We start from the raw sequence: 22,919 nt of genomic DNA on the forward strand, positions 1-22,919 counted from the left end.
GCTAAAATTAGTTATCGATCAGCCTGTCTTTTCTTCATAAAAATACTGTATGGTGACTCCTCTTAGAATGGCTAGAGAGAAAAAAAACCCTTTGAATGCTGCCTTTATATCTTTTTATGTTTGGTTTTTCAAGGAAAAATCTAAATTGGGTACAATTGTATCTGCCAAGGCTCTATAAAACTAAGTGAGAAGAAAGCTGCAGCGTCTGTACTGGTTACGCAATACTAAAACGCATTAGGATTTATGAAAACCACATGCCAACAATAACAAAGACAGCATTAATGTTAACACACACAGGTATGGGGTTACCTTGCTGAGTGTAGCAAATAACCATAAGCTCTTGATTCACATCCCCACTTCTGAGTACAGGGATGAGCAGCTCACCAACGTCCTCCTCTATGTTGTATACAGCTGAGGGTATGAACACTGTTGATTCTGTATGTTGGAAAAAGTTAAATAGTCACGTTCAATCTGTTTGTGCTGTAATACACGAATGCAAACAGAACAACATATTTACCATATTTACCGACAGATTTACCACCTTTTTTTGGTCAACACACCAGAATAAAGAAATTGTGATGTTTGGACCTATTAAATGTGGATGTGATTTTTGCTTTTAGATAAAAAATAAAACATCTTTCTAGTTTGCTTTTTGCTACTCCGATTTGATTTAAGTGTTTTCTTGCAAGACATTTTTTGTTTCAATTTCTCTTCTTAAGCTGAGAAATCACATTTTCTTTAATGAACATTTTTTTTGACAACTCTTTTTTTGTTTGTTTCCTTCCCTGTGTTTTGTAGGTCATTCAAAACATTAATAATTTTGCAGCATTTCAGTCACAAAATCTATTTAAATGGCTTCAGCTTCAGTCATCAGTTCCTCTGCAGGACGGCCATTGTACTGCTCAGGTAGTAATAAATGCGTTGTCCTTTCTTAACCCAGTGCAAACAACACATAATATACCAGCTTCTCTCCACAATACTTAGTTTTTTTCTGAATTTCAGCTAATGTAGTCGGTCTGGTCTGTAATAATTTATTCTCACTGGTTCTGCATAGAGGTCCTGCGGCCTTTCTATGCATATGCGCTCAGAAAAAAAATAAATAAATAAATAAAATAAATGTTTTTATGCCTTTGGAGTTTATGTGACCTTGACAGGCCAAAATACTTTAAAACTTTGAAAACTATAAACAGCAGAGTGCAATAATAATTGATGTAGGATGACTCAGGGCTCAGGGCATGAGAAAAAAAAAAAAAAAACCTTTTTACTTAAGGCAGCTGACTTTTTTTTTTTTCCTGACAAGCCTCCAGCTCCAAGTGTTTGCCTAAAAACAAGCATTTCATAAACATGTTAATTATAATACAATGTCTACAACAAATGCCTGCTCAGTAAACACCTATAGGATCAATATTTGCTCTTCTCTATTCCAGTTGTCCAAGAGTAAATCTCTGTTTTTTTTCATCAGCACCTTTTTATCTGTTCTAGCTCTGCTTCTTCCATATTATCATAATGAGCATTTCACATGAAGTTCATAACCAATCTGTCTAATAATGTTCCATGACATTTGAGGAAAGACAATACCTTCAAAGCCCGTACTTGTCTAAAATTAGAACCTGCACCAGCCTTCATAATACGGTAGTGCTCAGTATTTTTACTTTGTCAGCCCTCTTTTATCTTCTGGATTAGCGCTGTATTTATAGAGCTCTGATGCCCTCAGGCAGATGAAAGATGAATTTCCATGATCAAATCCAAACATGAAGCTAGCTTTGATAAGGGTTGAGGGATTTTTTATTTTTTTTAAACCGAGCTCTCTACTACTTAAAAGACAAACAAACTATGAGAAAATTGCTGGTTTAACCATTTTCGTACAGTACCTATATGAACATACTGCTTGTCAGAAAAACGGCGTGTGGTAATTTTATTTTTTTGTTGCCACTTCTTCAAAAACAATAACTGACATCTTTGCCTGTTAAAATAAACTTCTAAGTGTGCTTCAAAACCATACAAGAGCTTAGTAGAAATTAAAGACAACTGCAGCAGTAGATGTGACTCTTTAAACCACAATGAGTTAAGCTGCAAACATATTTTTGAGCAAAATAGTAACTGACCGTCATCTGGGTCCAGGATCTCCACTGTAGCAACCTCTGGGAATTCGAGAGCAGCCATCACCGGGTCGGACAGGACAATTTGGAAGGTTTCTGACACCTCATACTCGCTGTCTGACAGGATTCTGACTTTCCAGGTGGCTGCGGTCTGGCCTGGGTTGAACTGCACCTGCTTCTGAGCCTTCCCACGGAAGTCTTTGTCCTTCACTGCAGTATTATCCTTTGTGCCGATGCCTTAAAGAAAGATGTGGATTTTCTTTTTTTTATTATCATATTCTACAATCTATGTGTGTGAATTTTTAATCTTCACATTTCACCTTCAGAGGCTTTGTGCTCTCTTGCCTACTTTACTGTGCCAACTGGATTTTATGATTTAGGCAAAATTTACTCTTAGTTTAGATACAGGATGTGTTTGTGAGCTACTAAACTGTTGTTGTGTTGTTCGGTCTACATGGAAGCCATGTAGAATTTTAATAGAGTATATTTTATGGGAAAAAACAAAGGATCAAAAGGGTTTAGCTTTTTAATTTCATTTTCTTACTTAATAAGCTGTTGTAAAGTTTAATCTGGGTGGATTCTCTGGTGTTTTATAACCTTGCAACTTTACTTTTTCTTTACCATTTTCCCAATTCTAATCTCTCTGCCTGATAAAACTCCGAAGTAGACCAGTGAACAAGTCATATTTTGATAACATTTTGCTCTTTGATCAGATTTCTTTCTTGTAAAAGCAGCAGACAACTTTTGAAAACCTTTTACTTGTTTGGTAGTAACGAGAAGAAGTTAACTATTTGATATGCAACTCATTTTTTCCTCGATAGTTTTTTTTTGTAAGCTATTGCCCAGTTTTTCTGATTAAACAATAGTCCTAAAAACAATAGAAATCACATTTTTTTAATTATTATTCAAATGAAAATGATGATACTATGTTGTCAGACTGAGTTGATATTTGATGACCAATATGACTGGCTGAGTTATGAAATCCAAAAAACTGATAAGGGGGATACATTTTTCATCTGGACAATTTTTTAATCATCCTGGCAGGAAGAAAATCAAAAAATAGAAACCAGCCTGATCTCAGCAAAAATGGTCTTAGTCCACCATGCAGTTTCTGACCTTTTGCATGCCCACTGTGTGGCTGTATACTGGTAGTCACCATAGCGGTGACTCTGGCATGATTCCTGTTGGGTCGGAGCACTGAGGCCAGTGAAATGTCACACAGCGCCTCCATTGTCTTTGCTAACTGACTACATAACATGCATCAGAGCTTTGGAAAAAAAGACAATAAGCATGACTGCACGCAGCAGCAACAACAAAAAAACATGTAAAGACGTTAGGTAGCTGTGCATTAAAAATGTGAAACACTGGAGAAAAAAAAAGGCGAAGAAAACTATAATTACTTTGTAAATACAAACAATACATCCAATAACTTTCAGGTTGAGGATTGCAAAGTTAGCAAATTCTTATAAACTGCGGTTTCAGTATTTGATGAAAATGAGACTGGACTTTGATATGCAAGCGGAGATAGTGGGAAAATGCCTCTGCACGTCTACGCCGAGATAAAACAGTCACACTCAATGGGGCTTAAAAGATCCCCAGTCTTCAAAGAGCCATGAGAGGAGAAAATATAATTTGCCTGAATTCTATGCCCCACACGAGGCCTGCGATGAATGGCCCTGATCACAGCAGTTTTCTAAGGATTCGTGGCAGGTGGGCTAACTGTAGCCTCCAAACTGGTGCAGCCCTCACTGTGTACACAGAGCAGTGAGGCAATAGCCCACCACTGGGGGCATTCTTTGATCAAAGTTTGGCATGGCAGGTCAAATTAAGCTATCCTAAGTTTTCATGAAAAGGTTTTTTTATGAGAAACTTTCTCAGCGAGCAGTGAGAAAGTCATGGCAGCACTTTGATTTTTTTGCATATAAAATCAAAGATCGTTTTTGTTTTTGCAAGAGATGTTATAATAATGCAGACTTTAGTGAACTATAAGATTTTTCTCTAAGGTATTTCTGAACAAAAACTCAGCATTGATGGTGAAAATGACCAGTTAAAATTTATTGATACAGAAGACACCCGATGTCTAGAGAACAAAGATGTACTCATTTTATGTTTGTAAGAAAATGGCCCAATAAAAGCTTTTGGCACCTTTAAAGGAAGAAGCAATAGAGTATGAGTCAAACTAAAAGACGAAACTTTTAAAAAATTCAAAAGCATCTGTGAGCATACACGCACAGTCAAAGGCAGACCAGAATGTTTTGTAACATTTACATTTTATGTTTTACTATTAGTTCTGGGGCCATTAGAAAATAAAATATAAAACCAGGTGAAACAGATTAACCTTTAGCAAGAAGCCATTTTAATTACAATAAAAAATGGCACCAGTAGCAAGAATTTGAGACTTTGAACAAATAAGATTTAAAAATTGTTTTGTTCTAGTAAATTCCCGGTTTGAGTTCATCCTTTATAGTCACTAACTTAGGCCTTATGCATGTGAAGGCACAGCTATTATGGGATTGTCCTATGCTTTTGTCTGATTGAAACACAAACACTGGCCGGAGGAGAGAGGTTGAAGGTCGTAACCTGAGTGACCCTACTGAATCTCTGAGCAAGTCTTACTTTTGTCCCAAAATATATCAAAGGGTCTGCTTGTCTTTCAATATAATGGCTTGCCAAACAATATCTTCTTTGTCAGAATCTTAAGTTATGGTCGTAAAATAAAATCTGAGGACCACAATTTTCATTGCATTGATATGATTTTGTACTACCTAAAAAGGCAGGTTGAGGAAAAAAATCCACTTACTGACAAACGAAGTCTCTCCCAGGTAACCACGACGTTTCAGCACCACCTCCAGGAACTTGACCTCCTCGTTCACCACATAGTGTTCCTTTTCCAAGGAAATCCAAGCCCAATTTAGCCTGAACTGCTGGTTTCTCAGCTTGTTGCCTCCTGCACATACAAGTGAAAGAAGGTTCTTTAGTTTACAAAGCTGCAAAAGAAAACACAGTCAGATAACCTAGCCAGGACTGAGCATTCAAAATATATTTTTGAAATGAACACGGTGGTTGTTTTTAGTTTGGAGCAAAAATTTAATATCCCTTATTAGAGTGATTTTTTTGACATCTTAGGAAGTTGATTTTGAGTCTTGGCCAGGACTCAGTGGGAGGTGTGCGGCGTGCAAAACCCGTATGTCAAAGGAACAAAGTTTGCGCAATCTAATTGCTTTATTTCTAATTAAGATGAAGGGTGTCTGTTTTCTGGCTGAACTGAGATGTTTTATTCTTCCCTTTTGAAGTTCTATTCAAAGACTATAAGCTCAAAACACCGAAGGGCAAGAGTGCTACCATTTGACCATAAAGACTCAAAGCACGGGCACAAAAACAGACATCAAACGTGCACTGACACACAAACTCCACCAGAAAACGCTGGAACAAGCACACACAGTGACGCAGAAAGAAACTGCATCAGACTTTGATATTTTAATTGCCACAGGAGTAGCTAACAGCGTAAATAACGGCAAAGGTTAATAAAAGCTAAAGTCTGCACAGTAAGACCTGCTGGCTTCTCCTATTAGGAAGGAGCCATGAGAGATTCAGATGAGTGATCCACTAAGCAGCTAACAGTACAGAAAGTGGTGGGATAAAAGCAAAACTGCCAGGAGGGTTCAGGAACAATGCAGAAAGAATTCAGAGTGCTGCTGTTGTTTATGTTGGGCACAAGTGAAAGTCTCTGCACAGCACCACCCTTATTGTTATGGTCAGTAAATCTGTCACCTCCAGCCGACCACTTCGCTGCGTTCATTTCCTTTTCTCTTTAAGCGCCGTAGAGCCATTACACTTTCACCATGGGTGTTGTATTATGTGTGAGGGAGGTTAGGATGTATGTGGGAGTTTGTGTGTGTATGTGTGTGTCTTAGCATTCCCACCTTGTAAGATCTTATAAGGCCCCCTTTAGGAAAAATACTGTTTTTGGGTAAGGGATTAGGTTTAAGATTAGGGTTAGGATTAGGAATGTACTGGTAGTGGTTCAGTTTAGGGTGAAAGTCTGGGTTAGGTTATGGAAATGAAGGGAAAATGAATGGAAGTCAATGCAAAGTCCTGACATGATATATATGCGCGCATGTGTGGGTGTGTGTGTGGGTGCTTATTTAGCTATTCTTCTTAGGACCACTTCTGGCATATTTACTAACCTTCTGAAGACCAATGTGGAGATCAAAGCCTGTTCCTAATCCTGCCAATATGAGGTGGGCCTCGTTGTTTAGGCTCAGGGGTTATATTTAGTATTAAGGTGTGAATTGAGTTTTGGTGAAGCTTAGGGGTAAGAATATACTAGTAATAGTTAGGATTAAGTAAAATGTCTGGGTTAGGCATAAATGCAGTTACTAAATTGAAGTCAACACAAAGTCCTGATATAGATAGAAATATAAACAAGTGTGTGTGTGTGTGCGTGCGTGCGTGCGTGTGTGTGTGTGTGTGCGCCTGAACATGTAATAAAAACTTCCCAGCACCTGTGCAACAGTGTATGATCACACAAGAGCAATGACTCTCTCGACTTTTAAGGTTTTTGCAACACACATTGAGACACAAATTTTAAATTAAATAAAATACAAAAAAAAAGCAAGATTCCCCGTTTCATCTAATGTTTTAGCTGAAAAAGGCACATGCAGAATGAGCTGTATTCAATTACAGAAGCTGGTAAAAACACACTACAATCATTGCATGAGTCATGCCTTCCTAAGGTCTACCACAGAGCAGGATTTTTCCTTCCTGTGTGTTCCACATCATTCTTCTGAAGACAGGTGACCTTTGTATGACAGGACCTCAGCGCACCACTTGGATTAAGGCCAGCAGTGTGGCACTGATGCCAGTGGTAAACACTGCATGTGTGATCCCTAAGCTGTTGAGCCTGTCCCTCACCAAGGCAACAAAAATGTAAGACTTGGCCATCTGTCTGGTATCTTGGCCATGATTTTAAACTTAGAACATCTTTAAAGAAAAACGATCTAAGTTGTTGTCAGTCGCATATGCTGAGAATGTCCCAATGCAACGATAAGCCGTCTTGTTTATGGCAATGAATTTTATGCTTCAAAAACGTACTTATATGACAGCAAGGACATACTTTGTTCATGAAACTGAGGTTCAAAGAGGTATGTTCTCGTTTTAAAACAAAAACAATCCACAGTTTTCTGACCAAACACAATGTAGTGTATAAAAACGGGATATTGGTGTCAATATGAGCTGCTTAAACTGGATGTCACTGTAAGAACAGTCTTTTAAACTGTACATTGTTAATTTTGGCAGGGTTCCAGCCACAGTAAGCATCAATGCAATAAATCATTCAGTTTTGTGTTTAACACAGTGTAGCATTCTGACTTAAATTTGCTCATACTATGTTTTGATTGCTACTGATTGCACCCAAAACCCTAAAACTCTAAAACTCCCACCAAAAGTTGGCAATCCCTCCCTTGGTGCATTTTCAGATTCCAAAGACTAGAGTTGGAACAGATCCCATCAAATGTCAGCACTGGATCAGACACATTATTGGAAGGAATATCCGACTTGTCCTAGTTGGATACTGAATTAAGACTTCATATTTTGGATTGTTTTTGAAGTTCAGGTTTACAGCCAGAAAGTTGGATATTGTATTATATAGTTCAGTCATGAATTCCAAATAAACACATATTTTAGATGTATGAACAGATTTATTTCTCAGATTGGCCAGACTGTCAGTGGACAGTCTGTTGGCTGCAGAGTGGTTACTCAGCTTGCTCAGCCTGGCCTTTTTTGGAGATATCTTAGTGTTGAGAGAGAAATGCCACACACATCTATCTGCTCCAGGTTCTGTGCAAACATTTAGAGAAGCATAGGTTGTGTTGGATCGTTACAGTAATAACTCAGGAGAGATCTTGACTCCTCAGCTTTATAAACCATTTACTGAGAGGGGTTTGGAAATTAAGCAATGTATTGGAAGACTTTGGAAAAATAATATTTACTGTCAAGTGCTAAAGTGCACAGAAAATGGTGGAAATTGTAAAAAAAAAGAAAAAAAAAAAAGAAAAAAAGAAGAGTCAGAAAAATTTGAAATAATTTTAAAAAGTCCATCTTAATGGCCAGGAAGTAAATATTAGGCAGTGACAGAATCGATGTGCAAACTGAAGCATAATGTTGGTGATCTCTATTTTATTGAAAGAAAAACTGATAAATGAACCAGGAACAGTACATTTTGGGACTGAGATAGAGGGAGAGGGCCAATACAGATTGCTTTGGCAATAAACAATCAAAGTGGATTTATTCAGTTTTACCGGTGTGAAATGAACGTCACTTAGATTTTGAAACGGGTGAACAGGCAAAACACTTTGACCAAAAACAACACTCTGTGAATGTGCTTTAGATAAATTAGGTATCAATTAGGTATCAACAGCTGTGTCAATTTAGATGCTAGGACCAGTTGGGAACACAAGAAACTGCACAGAAAACAGTTTTATACCATAAGACTAAAATAACATGAGAAAAACACTTCAATCTGGTAAAACTGCATTAGTACAGACTTCAAGGAACTGCGGAAGTGGAGGTGCCAGTTTCGAAAGAACCACTTCACTCCTCCAAATTTCTTTCTAATTAAGATAAGAAGGGGCTGGAGTAAGTCCACTTCAAAGAGGCCCCAAGGAAAACACCAGAGTTAATCTTTAACTCGGCCTTAAAGCGCTGAACTACATCAAAATCCCTTCTTTTCACTCCTTTTTACTGAACTGCATTTTGTTGACTTGTGCTTGACAGACGTTAAAAATTGTTATTCATTATATCAATTTCTATGGAGAACACTTTATTAGTTCAATCAACTGATTTGCCTGACTGGTTTATTCAAGGTTTTTCAGCAAATTTCAAAAGATTATTTTTCACCACTTGTACCTTAACCTTTTTTTTTTTTTTCAAATAAATGAACAGTCTATTTAGCTGTCCAACTTCTCTCCGCTCACATGGTGGTGGTTGTGTGATGAGAGACAGAAGGCTTTTCAGAGAGGTTAAAGAATGTGAGAGGCCTGACTCTGCCAGCGTAGAGCCCCCGTCTCCTCCCTACATACATGTTGCAGTCAGGCCTTATTTGGGTACCATCAAGCATTGTATAACGGCAATGCCCCATGAACCCCCATCTGTTAATTCAGCAGGGCAGACAGACAGGCAGCCATTTGCCTACAGAGATAGCATCGCAGCGCTCAGACTCTATAAACGGGTACCAACCTGTAAATGCTAATTAAATGACGGCACACCTAAAAATACGCATGTATCATTCATTCCCCATAAATTTTCAAACATAATCTGTCTGATCCTTTTAAATAGAAAGCAACTTAAAGCTGCACAAACACTAGCTTGCACAAAAACTACTAGCCAGTATGCCGTAGTAATGTTATTTATTAATGAGCAATAAAAAGAGACTAAATTGGCAGTAAAAGAAGCAAGATGATTTTACTTTAGAGGGCCTTGAATTATTAATAAACACATAAAATCTGAGCCTTAGTAAAGCATACGCTTTATATTACTAATAGCTCCAAGTGAGTCTTTACGTCAGCTATTTCTTCGCTATCATTAAACTGAACTTGAGGAAACAACTTTATTGTTAAACAACTTATTTTAAATAGATGCACTGAAACATTTAAGTAACTCAACGTACGCTAGACAAATTACAAGCAAGGATTCGTCTTTTATGAATACAAACAGCAAAAAGGCTTACAGGAATTCACTCACAAAAATCCAACTATTCAATTTAAAACAATGCTCATTTCCTATATTTTGTATCTGTATATTATGAGTTGGTATCAATTCTCCAACTTATCATACACTCATGTAGTATTTAAAACAAAAATGTATGAAATTAATATGTAATGACTGAGGGACAGGTGGTATTGGATAACTAAATCCTTATATAGCTGGAAAAAACTCACCTTAGCTGTCACTCTTTGTTATTAAAAATACTTCAAAAAGTATAACCAATGCAAGGGTAAAAGTTTTGAAAAGGCAACTTTTTAAACTCTCGGGTTATATAAGTCACTACATAACCTGCTGTATAGAATTGCAAGTTAAAGTATGCTAAAAGGAAAAACTTTACTTATTACATGGGAGGATTTCATATGATTTGAAATTCTGCTTTCGCTGTACTTTGTCTTTGTTAATATATTTGCCAGGGAGACTCTAATCTGTTTAACTGTGCAGCATGTCAAATGTTGGTAGATATTTCAAATCTTTGTTGTTGTTTTTTTTTTTTATTTTATTTATTATTCTTTTCAATTTTACTTTTGTTGGAAGAACAATATTGCTTTGGAAATACATAGATTTAAAGAACATTTTAATAGGGAAAGAATCTCTGCATGGCTTTGCTTTATAAAACGAATGCATTCCTGTCATAGAAAACATGTTTCTTCATCTTCATCTGAACATTTAGATATAGTATGTCTATTTCATGACCTCTCCCTCAGTGTACCAGACTATACCAGCATATTCTATGCCTCTCCAATTAAGGGAAAGTGGATATAATAATCCTGTTGAAGGGGAAAACACATGGCCAAGCAGAGAGAGAAAGCATGATATGGTCTAATCACCCTAAGCCTTGTCTCTGGAGTCACAAGTGGAGAGTTGGCTACGGCTCGAAAGATTTAGCACAGTTATTATTTCACAAGCCCTAGACCTTTTTGTACCCTCTCAGGGAACTTCTCTGCAGTAAATCTGACCTCTCCTCAGAACCCATTCTGCTACCATGGCCGTTCTGGGACTGTGGTCACTCTCAGGCAACATTTGTGGAGCCCAAGAGAAAGGCCAGAGGTGCTTCTGAACAAAAGTGCTGGGTCAAAGATCCCATCAAAGCTTAAGGCAAGAAGAGGTTTGCTCTCAGCAGGAAAATCCTGTGAGATTACCATCTCAAAAAAACAAATACACAAGTGATTAAACTATTGGCGATCATTCTAAATGTGGGATGTGATGTCTAGTTATGCTTTTGTTGATGAAGAGAATATAACTAATAAATTGTTGAAAGTGATAAACTCATTTGCGCTGGCAATGCTCCGACTCTGGCGTAAAAACAGAAGGTATGGACCGTAATCTACCCATATCTGAAAAGGACAATGTGGGTCAGGAAACAGAAGAACAAAATAAAACTAAGACCCCTGTCATACCACTGCTTATCTGACTTTCATATAAATTGCGTAGAAAGACCTAATACCACCTCACTATGAATCTGACAATATCATACATAATTTAATACTCAGCTAAAACTGAGTGCCATGAGGCCATGAGCTGAAAAACACTACACTTGTGCACCACTCCTAGAGAACTGATGCAAACTTCCTTGAAATGTTGTGAAAAGGACTCGATAATGACATCACTGAATCTCTTGCTGTGCCATGTTGTCTTCACTGATTGAGATTCACTCACCTCAGCATGCTGGATGCTTGAAGCTGAAGTAAAACTGACAACTTGCTATGCTTTCTGATTAAATCACCCAGTTATTATCATATCATCAGCTGACACTTGGAATATGTACTTTGTAGTTTCAGATGGTCAGTTTATTCTTAAATGAGGTGGTGTTCTGCTGAAAGTAACACCATCCTGACACAACAATGAATTTCATACCTTTGATCCATTCCAAACAGATGAAGATCAAAAGTGACACATATACTTTTAAAGCATTGACTAAATGACAGGTCTTGAGGTTTCAAAAAGCCCTATCCATTTTTCTAACATGTAGAGACATGTGCAGTAATATGCCTACATAAAAAGAAAGATAAAAATTAGCATGATTTCACAAGAATTTTAACAAATAACTCAATCTAAGCTAGAAATGATTGACAAAAAAAAGAAATTAAAAACAAAAACAAAAGCATTGCCATTCATACATTCTGTTTTCTAACTCTGACTTGAGGTTGCTGTGGAAACCACACTGTGACTGTCCCTTTTGGTCACAAAGTAGGAGCCTCTCAAATGTCTACTGAGGCAAAGAGGAGTCCAGGAAGCTCTTTTTTTTTAATGAAACCCCTTTTTATTTGTGGTCTGAGAGAAAAACACAGCAGAGGAAGCACTGTTCAATTTGATCACACGTAAAGGTCACTCGCGTCCTGGGAACCTGATTTAAGGTTCAGTGTCCTCACACAGTGCTATGACGTCAGTTGTGTATAGCAAAGCAATACTTCTATAACAGTCATGAAAACACTAATTACATTTGGTTTGACGGATGCAAAGGAATATTTCTTTTTGAAAATATAACTCAAAGCATGCTTACTGACTTTTCAAAGGGTGATAATTATTTAATAAGATTATACAAGTCTACATACACACCTGATGGATTTTTAAGAACAAATTAATTATTATAGGCTGGATTTATGTTTACCTAGGCAACCTTTGAATGATAATTTAGCAAACAGTTGTCAGACAATTCAGGGTTCTGCTTGGTTTGCTGTTTTCCCGGAAAGTACAGAAGATGCCCTGTCACGTATTAAAGATCAGGACCTCTTCCTGATCAAGCCTCCACAAGCAGGAAGATCCGATCATTTGGCAACGTCGTAATTACTATAAACTCTGGAAAGAATTTGAATGTATAATTAAAGCCACATCTTGTATCATTTTAGTGACAAGTGCACTTAAAAACCTGTAGATAAACAGGTTAGAAAAGAGAGGCTGTAAATAAAATAGCTATATAAAAAAACAAACGTTAAAGGGCTCGTTATCTTTGAATTGGTAGAAAAAGTCTGAAAAAAGTACTCCTTGATTGTCCTTGACCAACATTCCTGTCAATCAAAGAGGACACAGCCTCGAGTGTCTTAATTAACAGTGAACCGCAAGGTTTAAAAAGCAAAAGCCTCAAGTCTCAATATAAAAGGGAGTACCAACAAAAGGCTGAATTAGCAGCTACAGGGCTTTTTTCAGCACTCACATAAAGGTCATTGTGGATTTAGTTTCTCACTTCTTACCAGTCAATTATTTATGGGATGAACACACAGGTTGCTCAAGCAGCTGTGGCAAACCATTCACACACCATAAAAAACACAGGAGAGAAAAAGACAAATCGCTGCCAGCCTTTGAGCAAAAAAAAAAAAAAAACACAGTAATTTTAAATGGTTTAAATGAATTCCCATTTCAACCCCCTCAGGGTTTGGCTTAAAACAGAAATAACTGATTTATTTACAAGAAAACATCGGTGTTTAATGATATTTTTTCTACAGATTTAAGCTAATATGTTTTTTTCTTCAAAAAATGTTTAACACAATACACATTCTTACTTACATTGATTTGTTTTATTTGTAAAATTTGACTATTTATCAAAAAGCAATATATGGTATAGAATTTCACTGCAGCTGGCAAAGCAACAGCCAGGATTAGTACATTAGTAGCAGAATATTTTACATGTTTTCTTCATAAAAACACAGTAAAGCACTAGATAAGGGTTTAGAAAGACAAACCAGCATAAAATGGGAAAATGTATAGGTAAATATTAGTAACTGTTACTTCTGACTGCCACTTTGATTTTGATTTTTTTAATGACAGTAGGACTCTAAAGTTTCAAGTGTTTAGGGGGTAGGAGTTTATAAGTTCTCACTTCTTCCTACCCCATTTTGAGCATGATATGTTAACTGAAACAAAAAAATCTGTATTTTCTCTTCTTTCTTATGCACTTCTTGTTACTGTGCACTATTTTATTTTTATATTTGTATCATGTTCGAATAAAATTTCATTTCATTTCATTTCATTTCATATGTGTCGGTATGAGATTCCGAGGGTATGATAAAACCAAAAATACAGTAGTTTCATTGTATCATGGTATTAACAATCAAATTGCTTTAAAAAAACAACTTAGCAACTGTATTTTCAAAAGAGGAATCACTTTTATAAGTGTGATGTTTGCTGATTGTTTCGTTTCCATGCTGAAAATGTTTATGATTATAGCAAATACAAATGTTTTCAAATGGCCAAATGTGCCTTTTATACACAGAAGAGAAACATAATAGCCTTCGTTTAGCCAGCTGACTGGTAGTGTGCAGCAATGGGTGGAGAAGGGGTAGTACTGTGTTTCTCTGTGATTCATAAGGCTGGCAGAAACACAGGTCCATAAGGCACTTTATTTAACATTCGTTTATTAGTATTAGCGTAAAAACAGCATTTTGAACAGTAAAAATTTATGTTGCGTAATTTTTTTTTTTTTTTTTCAGTTTTAAAGGGATTGCATTTTGAAAGCTATACCTATTTTATGATACTGGTAACAGTTTATCACCTACCACTCAGTGAAACAGAGGTCTGTTCTGTGTGTATATATCCGCACAGAAGCGCTGTCCAAGCTGCTAAACACATTTTTTATTTTTTTTTTTATTTTTCCAGTCTCTTTGTCCATCTGTTACTCTTGCTGCTTAATGTATGGTTCTTCCGTAACTTTAAATCTTTCAAAATGCAATGAATGATTTTCCCTTGCAATAAAAACTTAAGTTATGGGAAGTTGTGTCTTTTTTGTGTGGGAGCCTGCTGCAGGCAGCGATTAAGTCAAGGTTACAGATACAACAGAGACATGCAGATGAATTAAAGGACAGCCTAATACATTCTGTTGCTTCTAGTTCTAACTTTCCCTGTTTGTATTGGGACTGTGAAGACAGTTTTACCCTGGGTGGGCTGAACTTTGCTGCACTGAAGAATGTTTTATTAAGAGAAACACATAAGTCAACACTCCTCTGACACATACAGCTGCCGGCACTTCAACTTTTCTTATAAGAAAAGATTTTATTTTTTTAAATTGTGCTGTGTGTGGATATACGTGTTTGAGAAAAAGAGTTGGATTTAAAAAACATCTTAGTATATGTGTGTAGTTGGCCTTAGCTATTTTATGAACCGACATTTCATATATTATTCAAAATGTTTGTGAGAATGAGATCAGGAAGACAAAAAAATTGCTGAACTTAATGTTTTCAAGATGTGACGGTTCACCAAGGAGGAAAAGAAAGACGATAAAAAGCAACATGGCTATGTGTGGAAAGAAAAACAAAGAAACATGAGAATACAGGAAGAGAGGACCTGACAAAAGAGGACGAGCTATTTCTTGACCCCTCAATGCACAGTGTTTGCTCTCTTGTCAGACCGAATAATGCTGGACTGTTTGCTGAAAGCAACAGTGTGAGGCCGTAGAATATAAAAAACCCCATCCCGGTCCCACAGAGTCATGAGCACCATACTAATAAAGCTGGGAATTTGGTGAGCCTGTTCTCAAGGTTGGCCTTCACTGGAGTCATTTGAACGAACATGTTGCAGCTGCGTTTCACAGTCGTTCCTTGCAAATCCCCCAACATGCGGAAGGGCTTTTGCCTGAAAAGGAAAATGCTCCTTGCGAAAATAAAATGGTAATTCTTAAATAGGTGTCGGATGACTCTTTGTCCTTTGTTTACAGCTGGCGAAAAGGAGACATCCAGCTGAACAGCAAAAACCTGCACGTTAAAGATAAGAATGCTGTTCTGCATTCATGAAAAGAGGAATGAAATTTTCTAAGCATTTACTGTTGTTATTGTCTCTCGCTTGTAATCTTAGACGGATGATTAGTCTGTGCAGCAGAACAAAAACCTTTGGATGTAAATTTCCACAGGCATGTTAAAAGCACATCAAGGGATGCTTGGAACATTTTATGCCATAGATTGTTTTTGTTGTTTGTTTTATTTCAGCCTGTGCATGTAAATTATTGTTAGTGTGGCACTGAGATGTTGAACAAACAATTTTGTTTTTCACATGGATAAACAGTTACATTATTGTTTCATGGGCTAATCTGAACATCACAACCTAATTTAATATGCAATAAAACCTTGTTCACAACAAGACTGCTAAAAAATGCAAAACCTCTTAACAAGCACAGCAGTTCACATGCCAGTATGGTAATGTCATTTATTACTCAATCTATTATGGAATGCCTTAATCAAAATGAGTCTTTAAGGTACAATGAATGCCCTTTAAAATATCTTTCATTTGTAGTGCATAATATCATCATAAACTGGGGTTGAAACCTTCGAAAGCAAGTACAAAACATTAATGAGCCTCGAGTGGCTTTTTATTTGGTATTTAAAGCAAATATTTATTTTAAAAGCACACTTTTCTGGACAAAAAAAACAAAAACAAAACAAAACACCCTTTTAGTCAAAACCAGGAAAGCACTATAAAATAAAACATGTATGAGGGATGGGAATCTGAGTAGGCCAGTTCCTTGGAAATATTAATCTTTCTACCTAACGATTACGCTTGACGGTTCCAATAACGTGAGACGTATTTGCGTGATGCCATATTGTACACGCTCTGGTCGAAGACATGTCCAAGACAGCGTCACAGAAGAAGAAGTCCAAAATGGCTACATTTCACAAAAAAAAAAAAAACATACGATACCAGGGCCAATTGCATCACTTTAAAAGGAGGAAACATCTCCAACATGCTCAAGTATTTGACCACACAGCATGAAATTAATTTGCACATATGTACGTTGATTAGTAACAACTGTGACTCTCAAAACAAAGCTTCACGCACACAGCGTCTTCTGCCTTAAATATCTAAAGTAACATTAAACGTCTCCAGATCCTGTTAATTACATTAATGTTAGCGACTTCCGTCAACTCATATAAACCTTCAGTTGATGAGAACTGTCAGAGGGAGGCTGGCTCAGAGGCTAGCTCTCACACACTCGTTGGCTAAACCTTTCATCGAGGCAGGGTATAATGACACGGTCAAAAATAAATAATACAAAACATCTGAGAGGGTGTGTTTTTTTACAACTGGAGATACCTTAAGTCTGGAAAGATTTCAAATTCTTTCTGAAACAACAGACGTGCCAATTGTAAAAACTGTTCATGCAGCCAAACCCATTTGTATTTTTATTTTATCAATAAGGAATTAAAACGATAAGTGAGATCTATAATGGAATAAGTATTGCAGAGGCAAACAAAGGACAGAATTCTCCTCAACCATCAAAAATATGCCTGGTTCAGAAACATGTGTTGCCCCAGGATTATGAAACAACTGGATGTAAGAGAAGCAACAAGACAAAGCTGATGGAAGAGGACATAACACGGTTTATGTCCCCCCTAGGACAGATAGCTCAGACCACCAGGCGACAACAGTTGTTTGTGACCATAAAATTTATCAGGAAAGAAAATCCTCTATTTTACCCAGGTGTAGCTGTAGCAGTGTTGTCTTTGACTGCAGATTCTGTCAGAAAATTTAAGCTTTTCCTTCAGCTAGAACATTCATAGTATTGGGTTAAAGTGACTTTTTAGGGCTTTTTTTTATTGATGTAAAAAAATATATACACATTGACATACTTATTCAGTCAGAGAGCCTCAAAATGTTTAGTAAATCATTAGAATAACCCTGGAAATGCATGTTCTCCTTTGAGTCCATTACCCGTATGCCACTATTTGCTTGAATCTGGAATGTAATTACTGTATCTTTGTGTGTGTGAATTAAGCAAGCAGGTGTTGAATGTCTGCTCCTGAGAGGGTCTTGGGAGCAGCAGAAGCTGCTAACAGATTTGAGAAATTAGCTGAAAAGTGGAAATGGCCGGATAATATGGGAGATGAAGTGGAAATAGTGGAATCAAAGATGAAATGGGACGCTGCAGAATATCAATAGAGTAATAATAATGAAATGAGAGATAGAGGGAGAGGAGGAGATAGCCCTTTTGTTTCTTTAAACACAAGCCGCAATGGAGTTCATCAATTATGGGGTGGTCTCATTGCAATATTCAGCCTGTATCTGTACATGTTGAAATACATCTATTTGCACCTTGCAGAATCTAGAAGATTATTTTTACAACTCAACACCCAGATCACTGATAAATCTGAGGAATAGTTGTTTAGCATTTGTGGGTCTAATTTCTTCCTGGGAGCTATATTCTAGAACTAGACTAGAATATAAAATACCACATGACAACAACTTAATTACTGCGGTGGAGTTAAACCATCACAAGTAAAACCATGCACTGGTTATGCTGAAAAAAGTACAACTTGCACAATACCTGTATGATATAAAGTATTCTTATCATGGATTTTTTTTGGACAAACCAACAAGCTGACAGCCACAGGAATAAACTTAGCAGAGATGGTCAGAACTGGAGCACAAACTTTAACGTCCAAGTTGAATGCTGCCAAATGTCAGTGTTTTTAGTGTTTAGAATTCTTGTTATAAGCAGCCATTCACTACTTGGGTCCCCCACATTGTTTTAAAATCCTTTGTAAGGAGCTGGTTTGTTTGGTCTCCAATCTACTGCACTCAGACAACAACTCTTCTGATTTCCTCCTGGTCACTTTACAGATCGCAGCATAAATCTCCACTTTATGGATTCGAAATTAAGCTGAGTTCTCGCTTTGATATAACTATTTTTCTCCTGACTGACCATTGTGTTGTGCACTGATGCCACAGTTTGGTATTCAAAGTTTTGACTGTGTTCCTGGCTGCCTGGTGTTTGCTTCTTTTCCTTCATACCTTTTTGCCTTTTTAGGACATGGAAATTAATACAACAATTATGGGATCTAAGTCAAAACATTATATGTTATATGCCCTTTAAATTAAAAAATTTAAATGACTGCTTTTAGCATACAGATTTTTTCACAAAGTCTGACAGGCACAAAAATCCCCAATTTTTAAAAAAAAAAATTGACCAGTAATAACCTTCAGAGCATTTTAGTGGTAACTATTATGCATAAGCCAATTATTTGGGGATTTAAAGAATGATTGGAGCACAGTATGAGACTGCCCAGTTGTCTAGACCTGCACCCTCTGCTTCTTTTTCTTTTTTCCATCTTCCTATTTGCTTGCTAATATGTAACTCTTCACTCCCAGCTCAACTGCTGGAAAACTAAGATAAGCCCCTGCTTGGTCTAGTTAATTTCTGTCAGTAAGACCTTCCTGTTTTCTTGATGGGGGAAGGGTTCATTCAAACTCTGCACAGTTTCCATGTTTTAAGATTTGGGTTTAGCTTTTCTTAAAGTTTCTCTATTACCCATCTGTGACAAAGACAGAAAAGATTAGTGATGGCAGATCGAAGCATTCAATAATGCAAAACTTCAACTGTATACTGAGTACAATTAATGTTGCGCTGGATGTTTTGGAAGTATTTTTATGATTATATATGGTGCAGTGAAAAGGTATTCGGTATTTTCCCCCTAATCAGATTTCTTGTGTTTTTAGAATATTTTCCTTTTTCAATTTTTTTTGTCACATTTTAGATCACTTAACAATTTTACTATCTAAAGCCAGATGTGAGGCTGCTTTGACTCTCCATGGTCCAAGTGATTTTCTGTAGAAAATGGAACTATGCATTCTGCTTTCACATGAAATCCTGAAATAGAATGTCCAGCCATTAGTTTTTGACCTTAAGCTAAAAATAACTTTGTTTTATACAGTAGGTGAGTGATCTAAAGCACATGGTATGTCTATATAAAAAAATAAAAATAAAAAAACACAGACACACACGCACAAAGATTTAGTGACCTAGTCTAAATCTGGACTAAAATTCTATTGTTGCATGATCCTAAGCAACATTTAATGTTGGAAACTCATCTTCTGTGGCTGATTTAAAACAATTCTGCAACAATATCCCAGAATTCCTGATGTAAAACCTACCAGTAATGACAAACATTTGATGTCAGCTGTTGTTGCCAAGGTTGGCGCAATCGGTTGTTAAGCTTACGGGGTATTTACTTTTTCTCATAGGTTTGTGTTTATAGCTTTTTGACTTTACAAAATCACCATTCAAAAACAGATTTTTTGTTTTAACTCCAGTTATTTTTGTCTGATGTTCAATTTGTATGATGAACAAAGCAAAATCTGAATAAATCTGAATACAGCACTGCATACAGTCATCTAAACAGAAAAAAAAAACATATCAGGCTTCAACTTTATTCTAACAAAGACAAGTCTTGCTTGTACTTGAAAAACTGGGAATTCTCCTTTTGTAAACTGCAACTGAACACCATATTTTTTATGCCTTGTTAAAGGCTGACATTACAAAGATAATATTTGACCACTAAACAGCAAAACTAGAAGAGATCACTGAATTAATTCCTCACCCTTTGAGGCAGGCACGCATTCTCAGAAATGTGGAGATCTAAGGTTCTACTTCACATGCATCTTACTTTACAGCTAATCATGTCAATGGTGAGCTCTATTCAAATGCAGATGAAGCCACTACTACTCTACTACATTTCACTACTTGTCAACATAGGTGGTGTTTGGGGAGTGAACTGCACATCAGCACATTCATGTCATCACTTCAGGCGACAGGAAGCAACTCGACGCCTTGCTCTCACCAACAGCAGCACCAACAAAGCACTTCTATCTTTCAACTCCTCGGTTTCTTCCCCCTTCCCATTTCTCGACAAGCTGATACCTTACATCCTGTCTATCAGGCCACACTTATGGAAAGCATGTGGTGGAGAGCAGAAGCTTGAACCACAATGAAAACCTTCTAAAGGTTTCATCAGCATTTTTTATGAGATTGGCTTTTCAAAGATACTCTAGAACATACTCCTGAGTTAGAAAATGAACAATACTTAGAAGGTTTCCATCAGGTTGCTCAATATTCATAATTCACCCTAGTGTTATACTTATTTGGCATACTGATTGAAAAAAAAAAAAAATTACAATTATGTTTTTTACATTGCTGTAAACAAGAGAGAAAATGACAAGAAATCAGCGACAAAACAGTTTTTCATCAACCGCAGTTGTAGCCAAGAAATCTGATGAACGATTTTAGATCTCTGATTAAAGAATCAGGCAGCTGGTCTCACAATGGGCCCGGGATGGATCCTTTCATTGTGCCACTGTGAATCTGCATAATAAGTGCATATAAAAGAGGTGTATCATGCACTGGGTTCAAATAGCTAAACCAGGCCTCATCTGAAGAGAGCCGGGACATTACGGACCAGCTGTCAGGGGTTTAATATGCAGCATTGCTGAGAAGAGAAGCTCCAGAAGCTCCACTGCTGGGATTTGGGGGCCAAAAAACACATTATCCAGAGTGATTTAGCAAAACCAACAAAAGCCTTGCAAATGTGAAAAAAAGGAGATGTCACTGCAGCAGCTTTAGTATTAATGACACCCACTCTGTCAAAACTATCTTATAAAGTTGTTTTTAATATGTTAAAAACTGCTCCTTCTGTGTGAGGCTGACATTTTAATTTAGTTTCTATTAAAATGTACACAGCACATTTTAATAGAAATGTGCTGTGTAATCTTTTTGTTACAGATGCTGATGCCATTTGTATTTTCTTACATGTCAGCCTTTGCAGTTTTGAGAACTGGGACAATCCATAAAGAAGCTGTCAAAATCCAAAGCTAGCCTAAGCTAAGGAGCATTTGACTCCTGAGACAACCTCCGTTTTGCTAAACTGATATCCTAAGGCAGTCATGACAACACATATTATCTTTTCACAGGACAAGTCTGAGCCTGGGATTTTGATACTTTCGGGAATTTGTCTTTGCTGTGTTAACCTTGGCTCTACACTTGCTGATGGTGCATTAAGTCAAAGAGAAACTTTTAATCATCCAGGGTTACCTTTTAATTTTCTCAAAACACAAATTCTTTGAGACACTGAAATCAATAATAAAGTTATCAACAATGAAAAGTCTTATTATATCCAAGTGGCATGTTGACAGTGGCCATTATTACAAATGTTTGCCTAAGTCTATGTTCCTACATCAAAAAGCAAAAAGGAAATCAATTTATTCCATTGTTTTAGCAGCAATAGGAGTAATTGCTGTTTTTCTGTTTCAACTACAATTAATTCGATCATTTAATTTATTATTTTTTTCTCTGCATATTTTGATGCCATAAAACACTGGTGTATGCCGATCCATGTCAAAGTCAGGCAAAGTTTCAACATTTTTGATCAAACTGTTTGTTACTCCAGATCAGAGCTATTCAATCATTGCTGCAATAATCTTTCAGTTTGTGGTTAGCTGCGGTAAGACTTGTCACTTATTCTACAACATAAAAACCAGATGTTAGGGAATAAACTTTAAATATATTGCAGTATGATGTACTATAGCTATAGCGGAGGCTGGTCTGGAAAATTAGAAAGACAGCAAGGGAGCAAAAAAATGACCCAAATTACTAACCAAATTAAAAAAGATTAGCCTAAATCCTCACTCTAATTCATGTGTGTGTGTGTGTGTGTGTGTGTGTGTGTTTTTTTTTTTATCCCCAACATGAAGCAGCTGTTTCCCAGGAAAAGCTCAGCAATCAAATGTCAGGTTTCTAATCACAAAATGTGAAAAACAAACAAGAAACAAGCACAGGCAGAAGCAGAAGCTGAAGAATAACTTTATGCTCCCCAAATCTCCTTAAAAGACGACAACATGACCAGCTATGTAATTTCCTGAGTTTTACAGCATGCCTTATACATATGATTCATACCATACAGGTTCCAAGGACAGAGAAATGTAACACTCCACAAGAAAAGTATAGCCCCAACAGTTTCATTAATAACAGGACAGAAGTACAGAAAAAAAAAAAAAACCTGCAGAGTCATCACCTAAGCTGTGATGGGAATAATATAGTATACTAACCTCGCAACTGCATGTGAGTGCATGTTCCATCTTACTTTTGTTGTACTCTAGCACGCTATTGGGAGTAAGATAATCCCTCCAAACCTAGAGTTAAACAGGATGAGGGACAAGAGAGATGGAGTGTGTGCTCTGTGTCACAGGCGATTACACGCTGGTAACATGGAAGATGTTGACAACTGACATATGAGATATGACTGGAGGCCTGAAATGGCTCAGAGGATTTATCAGCTGAAAGCACTCAGTGACTTCAGCTTACCT

At 36.9% G+C, this 22,919-nt stretch overlaps 1 protein-coding gene across 1 annotated transcript in view; it reads right to left on the reverse strand.

Moving 5' to 3' along the window:
• LOC106926224 (FRAS1-related extracellular matrix protein 2-like) overlaps window positions 1-22,919 on the reverse strand; it is a 61,535-nt gene that overhangs the window by 27,098 nt on the left and 11,518 nt on the right. The window contains exons 3-5 of the mRNA XM_015001008.2: window positions 4,900-5,046; window positions 2,106-2,336; window positions 310-435 (exon numbers count right to left, since the gene is read on the reverse strand). Coding sequence (XP_014856494.2) covers window positions 310-435; window positions 2,106-2,336; window positions 4,900-5,046 — 504 coding nt within the window. The remainder of the gene's footprint in view (window positions 1-309; window positions 436-2,105; window positions 2,337-4,899; window positions 5,047-22,919) is intronic.

This window comes from Poecilia mexicana, unplaced genomic scaffold (genome assembly GCF_051168715.1).
Source record: "Poecilia mexicana isolate PSO_F unplaced genomic scaffold, ASM5116871v1 scaffold_13, whole genome shotgun sequence".
Taxonomy (NCBI): Eukaryota; Metazoa; Chordata; class Actinopteri; order Cyprinodontiformes; family Poeciliidae; genus Poecilia; species Poecilia mexicana.